This window comes from Chanodichthys erythropterus, chromosome 9 (genome assembly GCF_024489055.1).
Source record: "Chanodichthys erythropterus isolate Z2021 chromosome 9, ASM2448905v1, whole genome shotgun sequence".
NCBI lineage: Eukaryota > Metazoa > Chordata > Actinopteri > Cypriniformes > Xenocyprididae > Chanodichthys > Chanodichthys erythropterus.
In genome coordinates this window covers 7,226,435-7,242,230 of record NC_090229.1, presented here as the reverse complement: position 1 = coordinate 7,242,230, position 15,796 = coordinate 7,226,435, and the positions used below count along the sequence as shown (strand labels likewise).

Sequence of the window (15,796 nt, the reverse complement as noted above, 5' to 3'; positions counted from 1 at the left end):
AATACAATTAATCTACTCACTCTCATGTCATTCCAAACCTGTATGAATAACTTTCTTCTGTGAAATGCAAAAAAAAGATATTTTGAAGAATGTTGGTAACCAAAGTGTATCGGTTCCCTTTGACTTCCATTGAATGGACAAAAATACAATAGGAATAGTCAATAGGAATCAAAACTGTTTTCTTAACAACATTCTTCAAAATATCTTCTTTTGTGTTTCACAAAAAAAAAAAGTGTTTAGAACGACATAAGGGTGAGTAAATTTTCAATTTTCATTTTGGGTGAACTATCCCTTTAAAGGGGTCCTTGATTATGTTTTCACTTTTTTAACTTTAGTCAGTGTGTAATGTTGCTGTTTGATCATAAACAACATCTGCAAAGTTATGACGCTCAAAGTTCAATGCAAAGAGAGAGATTTTCTTTTACAGAAAGAATTTTTTAAGCAATACAACAAATGGCTGGTATGGACTAAAACAAGCTTCTTCCCGGGTTGGTGACATCACAAACCCTAAAATTTACATAGCCCCGAGAGCACGCAACAAAGGGGGTGAGTCCATGTTGGGCTGCTTTAGAGAAGAGGAAGAGTTGTTGTAGTAGAGTGTTGTTGTCATGCCGTCATTTTACGCCAGACTGCTTCACAAACGAGAATCAATTCTATGCTGGATTTGCACAAAAGATGAACATGACGGCACATGCTAGTGGATGAGTGGAATCAACTCCACAGCAACTACATAAATTTATCCACTAACCATTCAGAAACGTCCAGTTTCATTCTAAAAGTTGTAACTTCTTCCTGAGTCTCTCCATCAGTGTCGACTTCGGTTTGAACAATGTAAGGCTGAACACCGTTACTGACAATCCTCATTTTGGCTGCGTGAGATTCTCCAGCTTTGTTGTTGTTGAGCTGTTAAAGCTCCGCCCTCTTCTGGAAAGGGGGCGGGAGCAGCAGCTCATTTGCATTTAAAGGGACACACACTTAAAAACGGTGTGTTTTTGCTTACACCCAAATAGTGGCAAATTTGACAAGCTATAATAAATGATCTGTAAATGCTGAAATTAACATTAACTAAGATTAATTAATCCTGAAGAAGTATTGTTTATTCTTAGTTCATGTTAACTAAAGTAGTTAACTAATGAAACTGTATTGTAAAGTGTTACCAAATTTTGTTTAAAATTGTTATATATGTTTAATATTTTGATTATTTTGTCTTATATTAAACAGAACAGAAATTATTACTCCAGCTGTCTCCAGCATGCAGCATCACTCATCTGAGGTGGCCCGTCTGTATCAGACCGAGTTCATCCGGAGCGCCCGGGCGGTGGGCGTGCTGTGGGCCATCTGCACACTCTGCTTTGCTGTTATCGAGGTGGTCATTCTCATCCAGCCATCCTGGGTGGGTACACGAGAGCTTCACTACCGTGGAGGGGGACCGGCCCCTCCGACTGGGACACTCGGCCTCTTTGAAGTCTGCGTGGAGACTGATTGGCCCGTCCCAGACTGCCGGGGGTCTCTTCATACCCTGACCCCACTCCCTGCCTTCCAGTCTCCCGCTGTGCTGGTGTGCATGTCTCTCACCATGGTGTGGGCCAGCGTGGGCTGCCTGTGTCTGTTCAGGTTCTGCAACGCAGCAACGGTCTATAAGATATGCGCTTGGCTGCAGCTCACAGCAGGTGAGATGATCCTTCAGAAGTCTCTCATGACAGTAATATTGTCAATTTAAACTAACTGTTTTCTATTTGAATATATTTAAAAATTAATTTTCAGCATCATTACTCCAGTCTTCAGTGTCACATGATCCTTCAGAAATCATTCTAATATGATTTTTGTGTTTCTTAATATTTTTTATAAAATTAGCTTTATATAAGCATTAGATCATTTATTTTGGCATAAGCATTTATAAAACTTGTATTTGAAATAGAAATCTTCTGTAACCTTATAAATGTCTGTCATTTTAATATAGCTGAATAGAATCTCTTTAAATGATTTAAATCTTACTGACCCCAATATATATGTAATTTAAATAAAAATCAAATTTCTTGGTATAAAAAGAAACCTGCATTGTGACACTATTTTCATGACAATTTAGCAATTCATTTTCCAGTTTTCCCTTAAACAGTCATTACTGTAATGCAATCACACATTTTCCTCTTTTGTATTTTAGTACTCATTATTCTCATTATTTAATGTAATACATTTATATATGCACAATTTTCATTAAAATATTGCCACAATTCCGAAAAAATAAAATACAGGTGAAATACAGTATGATCCAGAGATCAGTGAAGTAAGTGATGAATAAGTGATTATAAAAATATTATAGAAATTATTATATATATATATATATATATTATAGAATTATAGAAAGCTTGTGATTTCTAAAGAGCTCATATAATTTTTTTTATCATTTTTAAAGTTTTTCCCCCCTGAAAGTTCCATTTCTAATGTTATTCAGTTTTTTTTGCATCAAAACCGTCATAATTTAGTTTCTCATGACCCTCTTTATGACCCTAAGAGTTTAATAATCTTTGGTTAAACATGCTGTTTTTGCTATTGTATCTTTAAGACTTCTGGAGGATGTAAATGACCTCGTTTATGATTGGCTAACCTCTGTGCGTGCTGAATGAGGCTCTGGGGTCACAGGCTGTGGGTTTGCTGTCAAGTCCTATATAGTTTGCACTGCCATCCTTCAGTAACAGCCTCTTTGCAAAGCTATATTCGTTGAGAATCTCTCCACACTGAAATGTGCCCTTCTTGACCAGAAATCTGATCGAAATATGTGAAGCACATTATCTCTCTCTCTCTCTCTCTTGTGTTCCTAATTGCATCTGTGTTTCTCTCCCCAGGCTTCTGTTTGGCCCTGGCGTGTGTGTTGTTCCCAGACTCCTGGGCGTGTGCTGAGATGCGGGCGCTGTGCGGGGAGCGTGTGAGTAGTTTCTCCCCAGGGAACTGCTCCGTGCACTGGGCGTACATACTGGCCATGTTGGGGGTCCTGGATGCCGGCATACTGTCCATGCTGGCTTTTGTATTAGGGAATCGCCAAGATGCCCTGCTGCCAGAAGATGCCAAGGATGGTGATGGTAAATGCTTCACGTATTCTTTCCTAAAATCTCTAAATCAGTGAATGTTTTACAGCCCATTTTAAGAGTTTAGTTAGCATGATTTTTAGACAGATTTTTTCTCAAATAATATAATATATGCAGTATATTGTTACTATTATTGTTAAATAAGACTAAAATATTAAAAAGTAATAAAACAGTTTCCATTAATTGAAATAAAGCTGAAATTAAAAAAATATAAATATTAGATGAAACACTTAGACATGTAGAAAATAACTGAAATAAGTTAATGCTAAAATTACCAAAACTAAACTGAAATAAAAAAATAAAGCTAAATAGAAATATTTTAATAAAACCTAAAACCAAAATTACTTAAATTAAAATAAAACCTGGAAATATAAAAATAAAAGCTAATTCAAATATTAATAAATATTATAATATAATATAAATGATACTAAAATAACATTTATTTTGATATACATGACAATTCTTTCTTAATTCTCAATAATCTAAATTTACTTAATGTTAATTCGCTTCATTTTCATGTTATCCTGTACACACAGACATTTCAGTCATGCTGTTTTCTCTCTTGTTCTCTCAGTGACTGGCTTGTTACTGGCAGCATAAAAGAGGCCTGATCTGTTCTCAACAGTCAGAAACTGCTGGTAAGACTGTAATCTAGTTTCTCTGGACTTCAGTGATGTTTCTAATTGGCACTAGCATTCGACCCAGCATCCTCTCCTCTCTTCTGTAACTCACATCACTGTTCTTTCTCACCCTCTCAGGTGGCTGTTTCATCACGTCGTCTGTGAACTTCACTCTCGACAAATAACGATGGCATAAAACGTGTGAAGAGATACTTCTCTCTTCCCCCTCAGCATGATGTCATCATCCTGTGAAGTCAGCTTACATAACCTGTCTGCGTAGAAACAGTCACCTGGCAACAGTATCCGAGTCCTTTCTCCCCTGACAGAGGAACATTAGTCTGATCTTATAATGGTGGCTCTAAATAGAGAAGAGGAAAGGTTATGTTCTTTAGTGCATTTCTATTAGAGTTATAGTGCAGGTCTCTGTGACCTCGTACGACGCACAAACAGATCAAGTGAATGTGGTTTCCAATTAAATGATGTTGATGTTTGGTTCTGTGTTCTGGACATTTCTTGTGCATGAATTTAAATTGAGATCTGAAGATGAATAGTCACAGTTTGAGTATTAAAATTATGTAAAATCTGTTTAATTAGTTTTTATTGTTGACCTATTTATTTTCTTAATGCATGCATCTGTTCTGTGTGTGTGTGTGCGTGTGTGTGTATATATATAATATATAATATATAATACATAATATATATAATATACACACACACAGTACTGGTCAGATATTTGGAAAATTACAGCATATTAGAATGATTTCTGAAGGATCATGTGACACTGAAGACTGGAGTAATGGCTGATGAAAATTCAGCTTTGCATCACAGAAATAAATTATATTTTAAAGTATATTAAAATAGAAAACCATTATTTTAAATTGTAATATTTCACAATATTACTGTTTTTTTTCCTGTATTTTTGATCAAATAAATGAAGGCTTGATGAGCAGAAGAGACTTCTTTCAAAAACCAATTTCATTAAGATCCAGTCCACTCACTTTGTACAGTCCAGTCAACAAATAATGGATAAAATGAAGTCCCACCCTAGATATATATAGATATATATATAATTTGTTGTTGTTTGATTGCTGTTTCACATGGAAATGTCATAATATGGTTATAAAGTTGAATACAACTTCTTTCATGCCGACTTTAAAACTGCATGTCGCTGTGTTGTATTGCGAGTCATCTTCACCTATCGTTATATATAACAAGTCCTTGTCTTAGTCGAGACTGTTTTTCTTATGTGATTTAATTAAGCCAATGCATTAATTGTTAAATAGGATGTCATTTCTAATCCACTTCCAGTTTAAAAGCAATGCACAGTTCTAAACAAACTTTTGGTGTTCACATACATTTTATTAGCACGTACAGTGATTTTTGTTGTTTGACAAAACTTGCAGTGCAGAGATATGTATTTTTATACAAGATTTTATGACTGCACGAAAAGCGTTTATATACTCAGAGCCACGATTTCCTTCACAAATAGTCAGATTACAAACCCAGAGGGCAGGAAGTTGGGACAGTGATTAGATAGTATCAGACAGAGTATTTCAAAGCCAAGTCAAGGAGGACAAAATAACATTTTTATCAAGCTTGGATAGGATGCAAATTACATTAAGAAGATGGCACACCACTTTAACAGCCAATCAGAGAAAGAGAGGACAGGAAACTCACTGTTTGACATTTAGACGTGCTCTTTTTGAGTCTAAACTCACGTAGTGCTGCTTATTGCTGGATAAAGCAGCAGATCTGATGTGTTGTGCTGTTTAAACCTGTACCAGATATCTTCTGCAATAAATATAATTCAGAGATTTTTGTTTCTCAATCATTTGTTTCAAACAAAAACTTCATTTCTAAAAGAACATACAGTAGATGTAATAGTAGATTTAGGTGTGTCAAACTTCCAACTTTCATAAGTCACGTACTGTAAATATAAATTTGGATTTGGATTCTGGATTAAGCAGTTTATAACTATAAATTGGTGTGTGGGTTCTGTTCTGTGTAGATTCATTGCTATTTGGATGTAAATGTCTTCATCCTTACACTTCTGTTCAAAAGTTTGGAGTTCTCAACAAGGCTGCATTTATTTGACAAAAATACAGTAAAAACTAATATTGTTAAATATTATTACTATTTAAAATAACATTTTTTTTTTGTTTAAAATATTTTTACACAATATATTTCTTGTGAAATATACAACATGATATATTTATTAATGTGGAATGTGGTACATTTCATGTTCTTTAGAAATCATTCTAATTTGCTGATTTGGTACTCAAGAAACATTTCTGATTATTATGAATGTTGAAAACAGTTTTTCAGTGAATAATAGAAAATTCATAAAAACAGCATTTATTTGAAATACAAATCTACTGTAACATTATAAATGTCTTTACTGTAACTTTTGATCAATTTAACGCATCCTTGCTGAATATACATAATTAATTTCTTAACCCAAAAAATGAACCCCAAACTTTTGAATGGTATTGTGTATAAATTAGATTCCTCATCCATGTTTAGGTTGTGTATTATCAATGGCCTACTCTGGGTAGCTGTTTTATAGGCTAATTTATGTTCATTATTACAGGAAATATTCAATACAGCAACCTAAAAAATGACAATATTTTCCGTATAGAGCTGCAGTTCGGTTAAACAGCAGAAATGCTGAAAGCACAATGTGAGCTCTGAAATGGGCCAAAGAGGTTCTCCACTCCCACTGACAGCTGTAGTAAAGCTCTGATATATAAGGTTCAGATATATAAGGATATATGGAGCATGACAGGAGCAGAACCAGCAGCAAACGCTCCTTTAATCTGTGGAGAAGCTCTGGGATTCCGGGTTGCCGAGTTGTAAACGGCCCTCAGTAGAAACTCACACGAGAAACGTCACATAAACGCACTCTTGCGTGACCCTGGTCAAGCTGTGGTTTTGTTTTTAAGAACTGCAATACCATCTGGTTACCAACAGCATGTCAACAAGGTATTAAAATGCCTGTACAATGTGGCAAGAAAAAAACAAAAGCATATTCCATAAGCTGTTATGTGTGTGGAATTTATTATAGTATAACATCGAAACAGAGTAACATCATATCAGAGTACCTTGGCAAGCAGGCCTGATTAGACTTAGGCGGATGACAATGAATGCTGGCGTTTCTGAAAGCAAGTGAATTGTTGCCATCCCCATCAGAAACTCTCGCTCGCTCTGTCTGTCTTGACTTCCTTCTATTTCCCTTCCCCACATTTCCCTTGTTTCCTCTGACTTTCACATGCACTCTTTAGGCTGGCAGGTACTGCAGGATGTGCTGTGCGATCAGGGCGGGGTCATAGGTCAGGGCTCTGCGCCTGCGGCTGGTTTTTTTGGGGGGCGGCAGGTCAGTGTCTATGCGCTTCATTCTCTGCAGGCCGACGTGTGGCGTTCTGTTGCTCTGACCTGCGATGCCGTCGTCGTCGTCGTCGTCGAGTCTTTTCACCCTCAGCAGCGATGCCTCCACCTGGGGGGAGGGGGCAGGGGCGGAGTCTAGGGAGCGACGGGAGCGTTTTAGGACGGGTCCTGCGGATCGCTCCATGCTGGCCACGGCGCTCAGGTCCCGTTTAGCACGCTGGTTTGAAGGGCCTCCCTGATTGCCAGCCGAAGCCAAGCTGGAGAGGATTTTCTCAACAAGGTACCTTAATAATGCAAAGACAGAAATACTGTTGTTTGTTTGCTTAACGTTATCATGAAATCGGCAGCTGCTGTGAGACACTTAATGCACACTAGATCGATATTAGACATGGTAAAACATGGTACTCACTGTAAATCAAGCAAACGAGATTGAAACAATAAGAAGTTTTCTGTCTATAAATGTATCCACACAGTTGTTCCCTTGTCTAATAAAACACATAATATATTAAAGCGTCTTTGGTGTTTCCATGATTTCTACAAAATAAAACCGTAAATCTAGGGTAACGCGAGTATGATGTCATTGATAGGTGACGCACAGAAACAGTCCATGTCCTATGTAAAAATTGCTTATTTCTCTGGATTTAAACATTCTTGAAAACATCTGGGATAATGTAAGTACAAGTTAACAAAATATATAACACTGTTCTAGTGGTTTGTGGATATTTTAATCCAAAAATATTACATGTTGTGCCTTTAACGGTTTTTTTTGTTTGTTTGTTTTTTTCTCGGCAAAAATCACCTGTGCATGCTTTTCAGAAACGTTTTTTTTTTTTTGTCAAATTATAATAAATTCTGACACTGAGCAGATATTTTATTATAACTTATACAATTATAGTTTATATTAATATTTTGAATTAGCTTTTATTTTATATTATCATTTTTCATTTTAATTTTAGTTTTTTTTTTTATAATTTTATGTGCTTTTGTCACATTTATTAGGATTTTTTACTATTTAATTTACTATATTTATTATTAAATTTTGAATTAGATTTTATTTTCAGTTTTTTTATTAGTTTTTGTTTTTAAAATAATATTTATTTTAGTTTAGGTTTTCATCTAATATTTATATTTTTATTGATATTTTGAATTAGATCTTTACTATATTTTCATTATTCAATTTATTATTATTATTTAAACATTTCTATTTAGGTTTAATATATTTTTAACTTATTGTTTAATATTTTAATATTTTCATTTATTTTTTATTTTCAGCTAGTAATTTTAGTGCTTCAACTTATTTCGGTTAGTTGGCAAAGTTGTTTTTTCATAAAAATATATGTAAATATATATTGAGACAAACATTAAGTTGGCTTGAAAAAGCCGGACCAGAAAGTTTAAAGTAGTTTTAAAAGTTTGAAGGTTTTCAGTTTGAAAGTTTAAGTTTTAGTTTAGTAGTTTAGATAGATAGATAGATAGATAGATAGATAGATAGATAGATAGATAGATAGATAGATAGATAGATAGATAGATAGATAGATAGCTGGCTGCTAGGGTGTTGCTATGCAGTTGCTAGGGTACTCGGTTAGTTGCAAAGGTGTTGCTATATGGTTGCTAAGGTATTCTGAGTGGTTGCTAAGGTGTTGCTATGAAATTATATATAATTTCAACTTTATTTTAATGTACAACATTTTTTAAATAGTTGATACCCTGTTTCTGAGCCATCGGCATGTTTCCGTTACCTGAGCATCTCTTGGTCTTTGTCCTGCTCTCTCTCTGGAATCCTGTTGTTTGTCGGAGCGAGTCCAGCCTGCATCAGTCTCTCCTGCTTGTAGCGGTTGAGTAGAGCCTGAGTAAGCTGAGGATCCAGAAGGCCCTGGGGCTTGGCCATGCTCACAGCCTGCTCTGTCTCATCGTAGTCCGGAGGGTAGGGTCCCTGGAAATCACCCTCATCCTCCTCATCTTCCTCTGGTTTGCCCTGTCTGTTATTCTGTGCTTCATTAAGGAGACGCAGCATTGATGCCAGATAAGCTGCTTCCTGTTCCCGCCTCTGATCGTTCTCCACCAGTCGCTGGAGGGCTTGTCCAAGACCTTGAGCCCTCAAGACCTCTGGTTGGTAGTACAGATCATTGCCCCGACTCTTGAAGTCAGCAGCGGGATAAGACATCATCTGGGCCTCGTAGGGCACTGAGTCACGCAGGTCTCTTCGGAGACGCACTCCACCTGCCTGGCTGTCAAAGCTGCGACCGCCGCCACGCATGGCTGAGAGAGGCTGAGAAACAGAAACCCAACAGCTGACTGATGAAAAATGTCTCCTGTTTCCATGTTAAAGCAATATAAACAATTTTGTGCACATTTTGGTACAGAAAAGTTTTATTTACATCATTTTGTATTTATGAGCTGTTTTCCTCATAGGGACCAAAAAATGGGGACCATTTTGTCCCCACAAAATTTACCCATATTTTAAACCCTAAAATGAACAGTTATTTTGTGAATGACACTACAAACTGTCAGATATCACTGAAATAGGAGTCTTGAGAACCCGCGCTTTTTTTAGCCAATCATAAAAGCTTTCTGCAAGGAGAGGAGGAAAGGAAAGCATTCTCAAAATATGAATGTTACAACTAAAGTGATAAAGTTAACTTTTGTTTTAATTAATTAATTATGTATATAACAGATCAGATGCATATAATGTATAGTTTTTATTTATTTCGTACGCAGTAAGGCGCGTTTTAATCGCCTTATTACTAAACTGAATATTCAAATAACGCTGGCTGTCCATTCCAGCCAATCAGCTTTTAATATCACCTTTAGTTCGTATCAGAGCCGTTGATGTTTTTAACGGCTCTGCGTTCGTATATGATTAATAAGATATGGACAATGATGAAAAGAAAACTCGAAACAAGGGAGGCTGAACGACCGAACTATGAATGTACAATAATGATGGAGTGGAGGATGGAGTTTGTCTGCACATTGGTAAGTGGATGGTAGATGGAATGGGGCTCTCCATTCATAAATAAATGTTTATAATTTATGGTCTACTCTGTATATGGCGGTGCAAGATTAGATCCGTTGACATAACATGGCTTTGGTGGACGGGGTTTGGTTTGCTAGCGGGAGATTTGTGAAATTGTTAAAGGTGCTGTAATCGATTTCAGTCATTTTGGCTGCTTTACCTCAACTTTTTTATTGTTAGTAAAAAAAACAAAACAAAGTTTTTACTAAAACGACAGAAATTTCTTACATAATCTTTAATGGGGCTCTTCATTCATAATGCTTCTAAGGTCTGTAGATGACGGTGAATTTGTGATACATATTTGTCTGGGTATGAATTTGAATTTAAGGGGTTCATTCACCAAAAATGAAAATAATGTCATTTATTACCCACCCTCATGGCGTTCCACACCCGTAAGACCTTCGTTAATTTTCGGAACACAAATTAAGATATTTTTGTTGAAATCCGATGACTCCGTGAGGCCTTCATAGCCAGCAATGACATTTCCTCTCTCTTAAGATCCATTAATGTACTAAAACATATTTAAATCAGTTCATGTGAGTAGCCTACAGTTAAATATCAATATTATAAAGCGACGAGAATATTTTTGGTGCGCCAAAAAACAAAATAATGACTTATAGTGATGGCCGATTTCAAAAAAGTGCTTCATTAAGTTTAGGAGCATTATGAGTCAGTGTGTCGAATCATGATTCGGATCGCGTGTCAAACCGCCAAACTGCTGAAATCACGTGACTTTGGCGCTCCGAACTGCTGATTCAACAAAAAAGATTAATAATGCTCTGAAGCTTCATGAAGCAGTGTTTTGAAATCGGCCATCGACCATAAGTCATTATTTTCTTTTGTTTTTTTAATCAAAAATATTCTCATTGCTTTATAATATTAATATTGAACCACTGTACTGTACATGAACTGATTTAAATATGTTTTTAGTACATTAATGGATCTTGAGAGAGGAAATGTCATTGCTGGCTATACAGGCCATCAGATTTCACCAAAAATATCTTAATTTGCATTCCGAAGATGAACGAAGGTCTTACGGGTGTGGAACAGCATGAGGGTGAGTAATAAATTACATTATTTTCATTTTTGGGTGAACTAACCCTTTAATTCAACATTGTTAGATGCTCTAAGTGATTTCAGGTGCATGTTTTTATTTTATTCTTAACTTCTTTTGTTGTTTGTAATACAATAAAGTTTAGTGTAAATGACCAAAATGACTGTAATCATCTATAACACATTTTAATTAATGCCATTTAATTTTGTATTGTTAATAATAACACAGGACATATTGTTTTGAATGTGAGACAGTGCAATGCTTAATATGGTGGAATAAGTCCAGCCTTCTAAATTAGAGCCAATCGCTGATTGTTAAAGTCATCGCGTCACGTTAGAAGCTTCCTATAGAAACAGTCAGACACACGCTTCCTGCGCATGCGCATTAGCTTGATCCAGCCTGAATTTTTTTATTTTTTTTGTCACGATTCAAGCGTTTAGAAGCGAAATTTATGAGACAGTTGTTGTCAGATTTCATTGGTGATTTCAAATTTCAAAAAATTTGATGCTTCCCCATTCAAAGAGATAGGAGCTGCACTTGCATGCCCGAGAGGCATTTCAAAGATGGCCGCCGAGTGAAATGACTTGTCTTAAACAAACTTTGATTTAATGCAATTTAATAATATAATTTAACCTTATTTAGCAATTAATATATTCAGATGAAAAACTCTGATAAATGTTAGATTTGTAGATTCTGTAGTGCATCTGCGTTTTAGAGCACAGAAACAAACCTCCCACACCAATACCACGCTTTACATACGAACCATTCATACATTCGACACAGTTCGCCACATTTCATTCAGAGGAAGCATTAGTAAGCACATTTTCCATCTGCACTCATCCTCGCACCTCCTCTCCATCCACAGTGAGTCAGACATTTAATTACACTTGCACACTATTGAGAGGAAAAGAAAGATGCTTTTCAAGAAGCTGAAATCACTGTAGTGTGCATAGCAAGCACATTCTGACAGTATGAGTAACCAGCTCCTCTTCAGCGTATATTAGTTCTGTCACTGGCTCTGATGATCTATGTCCACCATTACTGATAGGAGACCTGTGTTTCAGCAGTGATTTATTGTCTAGAGCCTTGAATCTGTTAGCCACTGAACAGCTCAAGCCTGAGGTTATGAACAAAGTGCTGAGTCATGACATTGTCTTCACCTTCTGTGTGCTGCGCAATTATTTTGAATTGCGAGACAACTAGCCCAACTAGTGTTCAGAAACTACCCTCTGTGCAAGATTTGTGTTACTGTAAATCATATTCTGCATCAGCTGACTCAGAATGATACATGAAACTTTCTGTGTTGAGTCAGTTCTTCAGTTTGAGCTTTGTGGTATTTCAGGGCTGTTATGATTTATAATGAATGAAGCAGATCGTGACGTCTGAAACTAAAGGAACAGGATTCCTCTGGCCGCTGAGTTGATTTGATGACTCACTCTGGCGCATTATGACGTCTGTCCCGCCTCAGACGTACAGTACACATTGTGTGTGTGGGTGGTGGGAAGATCTTGCTGTTCATACCATGAGTTCAAGTGGTGCTGATGTCCTCCGGGTCCTTACCATCTGCTCTACCTCCGCATTACTGCGCCAATGGACAGATTTCTAACATGAACAACTATCTGCAAAGTTACAAACACCCTCTGCTAGCTCGTTAAACTCCTGCAGACGCCAGCCAAAGTGCGTCACATCAGTTTGCAGTTGTGTGTGTCATTGTAGAACGTGCTAGAGATTATTAATGTTAATTTTTCTGCACACGTTTCTTTTTTCTATTGTTATTTTGTTGTCATACACCTGAGACCAATTAGGGTGCGTAGGTTTTATTAATAGTAATGGTGTAAAAAATGTTTACGTTAAAAACAGTACAGTTTAAGTGTAACCCAATCAGTGTTGTTATTGTTAACTAAAACCAATAAAAATAATTTACAAATAAAATAACATAAATATTGGAATATAAAAATATGAATATTATTGATTATAGTGCTGGCAAATCAATTAATCATGATTAATCCTATCTAACATAAGTCTGCAATATATATATATATATATATATATATATATATATATATATATATATATATATATATATATATATATATATATATACATACATATATACAAACTTGTTATGCGATTAATCACAATCATTAGTAGTATTAATTAGTGGTGTCAAATCAATTAATCGTAATTAACTGCATCTAACAAAAGTTTGTAAATTATATATATAGTGTGTATATTTGAAGACTTCAGATGCAAACGCCTCTAAGTGCCGTCTGAAATTTTCTTCTAAAATGAGCATTTTTATCAAGCTTGTATGTTTAGGTTCAGTAATTTCACTTTAATGGCAATTAATAGGTTCTTTTCATTGCTATTAAAGTGAATTAACTGAACATAAACATACAAGCTTGATAAAAATGCTCATTTTATAAGAAAATTTCAGATGGCACTTAGATGCTTTTGCATCTGAAGTCTCACACACACAGACACTCACACACATATATATTTGCAAACTTTTATGTTAGATGTGATTAATCACGATTAATCAATTTGACAGCACAAATTATTAATCACTAAAAGTAAAGCTGAAATAAAAATAAAATAAAGCTAAATATATAAAAATTAGAAATGTTGCAACTAGATGAAATACATACTAATAATAATATTGAAAATAATTACTAAAACTAAAGCTGAAATAAAAATAAAATAAAGCTGAATAGAAATATAAAAACCAACTAATAAAAATAACAAACTCACATAATAATATTACTATGACTTAAACTAAAATTAAAGTTGCAAACTGAAAATATAAAAAGTAGTTAAAATATTAATACTATAATCAAATGTATATAAATAATAATAAAATATATCTGTATAACTATGTATCAAAGTTTATAATAAAAATATATTAATGTTTATTCATTCAAATTGTTAAATACATTTTTTTTTTACTTTAATGAAATCAGTTAATTTAGATAATAGCACATGAAGCACTTTTTACAGTATAAATAGGATGGATGTATGTGAGAAAACTGAGTGTGCTCTCTGAAAGCTGTTGCCATGGCAGCGTTCCTCCTCCGCTCGGAGTGAAAGACTGGCTGTTTGTTCTGATAATGAGATTGTGCTTCCTCTCCTATTGATTTTGTCCTGTGTTGTCCTTCAGATACGGCCCATAATCCTTCACACGTTCTCAAAATCACTGTGGCGTTTACATTCAGCTCTGTATCAGTGACGGACGCTGTCCGTGGTGCTGAAAACCTGAGCTCCCACTCTAATGACTGCAACAGATGCTCAAAACAAACTCTACTAGTTACTTTAATTCACAACAGCTGTCCAAGATCTCTCCGATGCATCAGTGCTGCTGAACTGTCATTTTTATGAGAAATACATTACAGGGATCTAGAGACCAGTATATCACAAACCCTATTGTTGCAAATAAGACTTGTAACAACAACACTTGTTCTTGAATTCAATAAAATTCAATGTTTAAAATCTCAGAATAGACCTACATTTAGTTGATGACAAAATATAGTACAGAAATAGAACAGAAGATACAAGACACATTGCTGTCTCTCAATATAAAATAACATGTAACTGAACAATGCATGTAATGTTTAATGTGATCTTAGGTTGTTTGCAGAAGCTTCCATTTCTGGATACTGCCTTTCAGAGAAATTTCCAGAATATAATCAGGATTCTATTGGCTAGTAAAGCCCTGTTGATATGTGCTCTGTTGTTGCCAGGCAATGATGATTTGTACGCCCTATTTCACGCCATCTGGCTTGAGTGATCTCGATCAGTTAATAGCAGAAATGAACACGCAGCCTAGCGTAACATAAAAAGCACCTAAATAGTACACAGTGTACTTCCACATATTCAAAATTATCCATGTGCAGTGTATATGTGATTCATATACAAATATTTGAAATGAAATGGGAATGTACCCTTAAACAATGAAATCAGAATTTACCAGCAAATGCAAACCTCTATACTAACTGTATTGAGGTAAAAAGGAAGAAAACATGCGGGTTAAAATGTAGCTATAGAGGAATGAGAGTGAATTAAGCACTCAGTCTCACCAAACACACATGATGAGGATCTGGTGTGGTGTTTGGTTTACCTTTGCCTCTGGTGCGGGGATCTGGAACAGCGTCAGAGAGAGGAAAAGCAGAAAAGAGCTGGTCAGTAGGCCCGACATCCTGGAGGAGAGAATGTAGCTGCCTCTGCAGTGAAGAGAAACGCTGCCACTGAACACCAGCGCAGAGATGGACAGAGAGAGAGGGAGGGAGAGAGAGAGGGAGCAGGGCAGAGAGGGAGGAGCTTCACTTTTACTCTGAATAGAGATGCAACACAGAGAGAGAGACTGTGCTTGTGATTTTGCATGGTAAAGATGGTGGAAATTAGAGCCCGACCATATCGGATGGTTTTTGGGGGGCCGATACCGATATTAGGTCAGTTAGGTTGATATATCGGAAAATATTTTTTATGTATATATTACAGAGTTGCAACAAATTGCCGGTTCATTTTTTATCACGGTTTTCAGTTTCAGTACAGTTTGGTATGTTCAGGGAAAATAGGACAACTGTCAAATAAAAAATAAAGAAAATAAGAACAAATAATCAAACTATGAGCAACAGAAGGTATTTCA

At 35.7% G+C, this 15,796-nt stretch overlaps 2 protein-coding genes across 2 annotated transcripts in view; one reads left to right on the top strand and one right to left on the bottom strand.

Annotated features, from left to right (window-relative positions):
• The window catches only part of lhfpl4b (LHFPL tetraspan subfamily member 4b), a 6,689-nt gene extending 1,768 nt beyond the window's left edge, over positions 1-4,921 (top strand). The window contains exons 3-6 of the mRNA XM_067393499.1: positions 1,222-1,670; positions 2,844-3,077; positions 3,658-3,721; positions 3,842-4,921. Of these exons, the coding sequence (XP_067249600.1) occupies positions 1,222-1,670; positions 2,844-3,077; positions 3,658-3,683 (709 nt within the window). The 3' untranslated portion in view covers positions 3,684-3,721; positions 3,842-4,921. The remainder of the gene's footprint in view (positions 1-1,221; positions 1,671-2,843; positions 3,078-3,657; positions 3,722-3,841) is intronic.
• Positions 4,922-5,041: 120 nt separating this feature from the next.
• Positions 5,042-15,402, bottom strand: pcsk1nl (proprotein convertase subtilisin/kexin type 1 inhibitor, like). The gene is made up of 3 exons (XM_067393498.1): positions 15,269-15,402; positions 8,827-9,356; positions 5,042-7,371 (listed from the first exon to the last, which is right to left on the bottom strand). Exons 1-3 carry the CDS (start codon positions 15,344-15,346, stop codon positions 6,981-6,983), a joined length of 999 nt encoding a protein of 332 aa, XP_067249599.1. The 5' UTR covers positions 15,347-15,402; the 3' UTR covers positions 5,042-6,980.
• Positions 15,403-15,796: the final 394 nt, after the last annotated feature.

Bases quoted from the DNA above. Each gene is read 5' to 3' on its own strand.
- pcsk1nl (XM_067393498.1), bottom strand. From the start codon at position 15,346: ATGTCGGGCCTACTGACCAGCTCTTTTCTGCTTTTCCTCTCTCTGACG. The intron at 9,357-15,268 runs GTAAACCAAACA...TCTGTTTCTCAG, and splicing joins TCCCCGCACCAGAGGCAAAG to CCTCTCTCAGCCATGCGTGG. The intron at 7,372-8,826 runs GTAACGGAAACA...TGCATTATTAAG, and splicing joins AAAGACCAAGAGATGCTCAG to GTACCTTGTTGAGAAAATCC.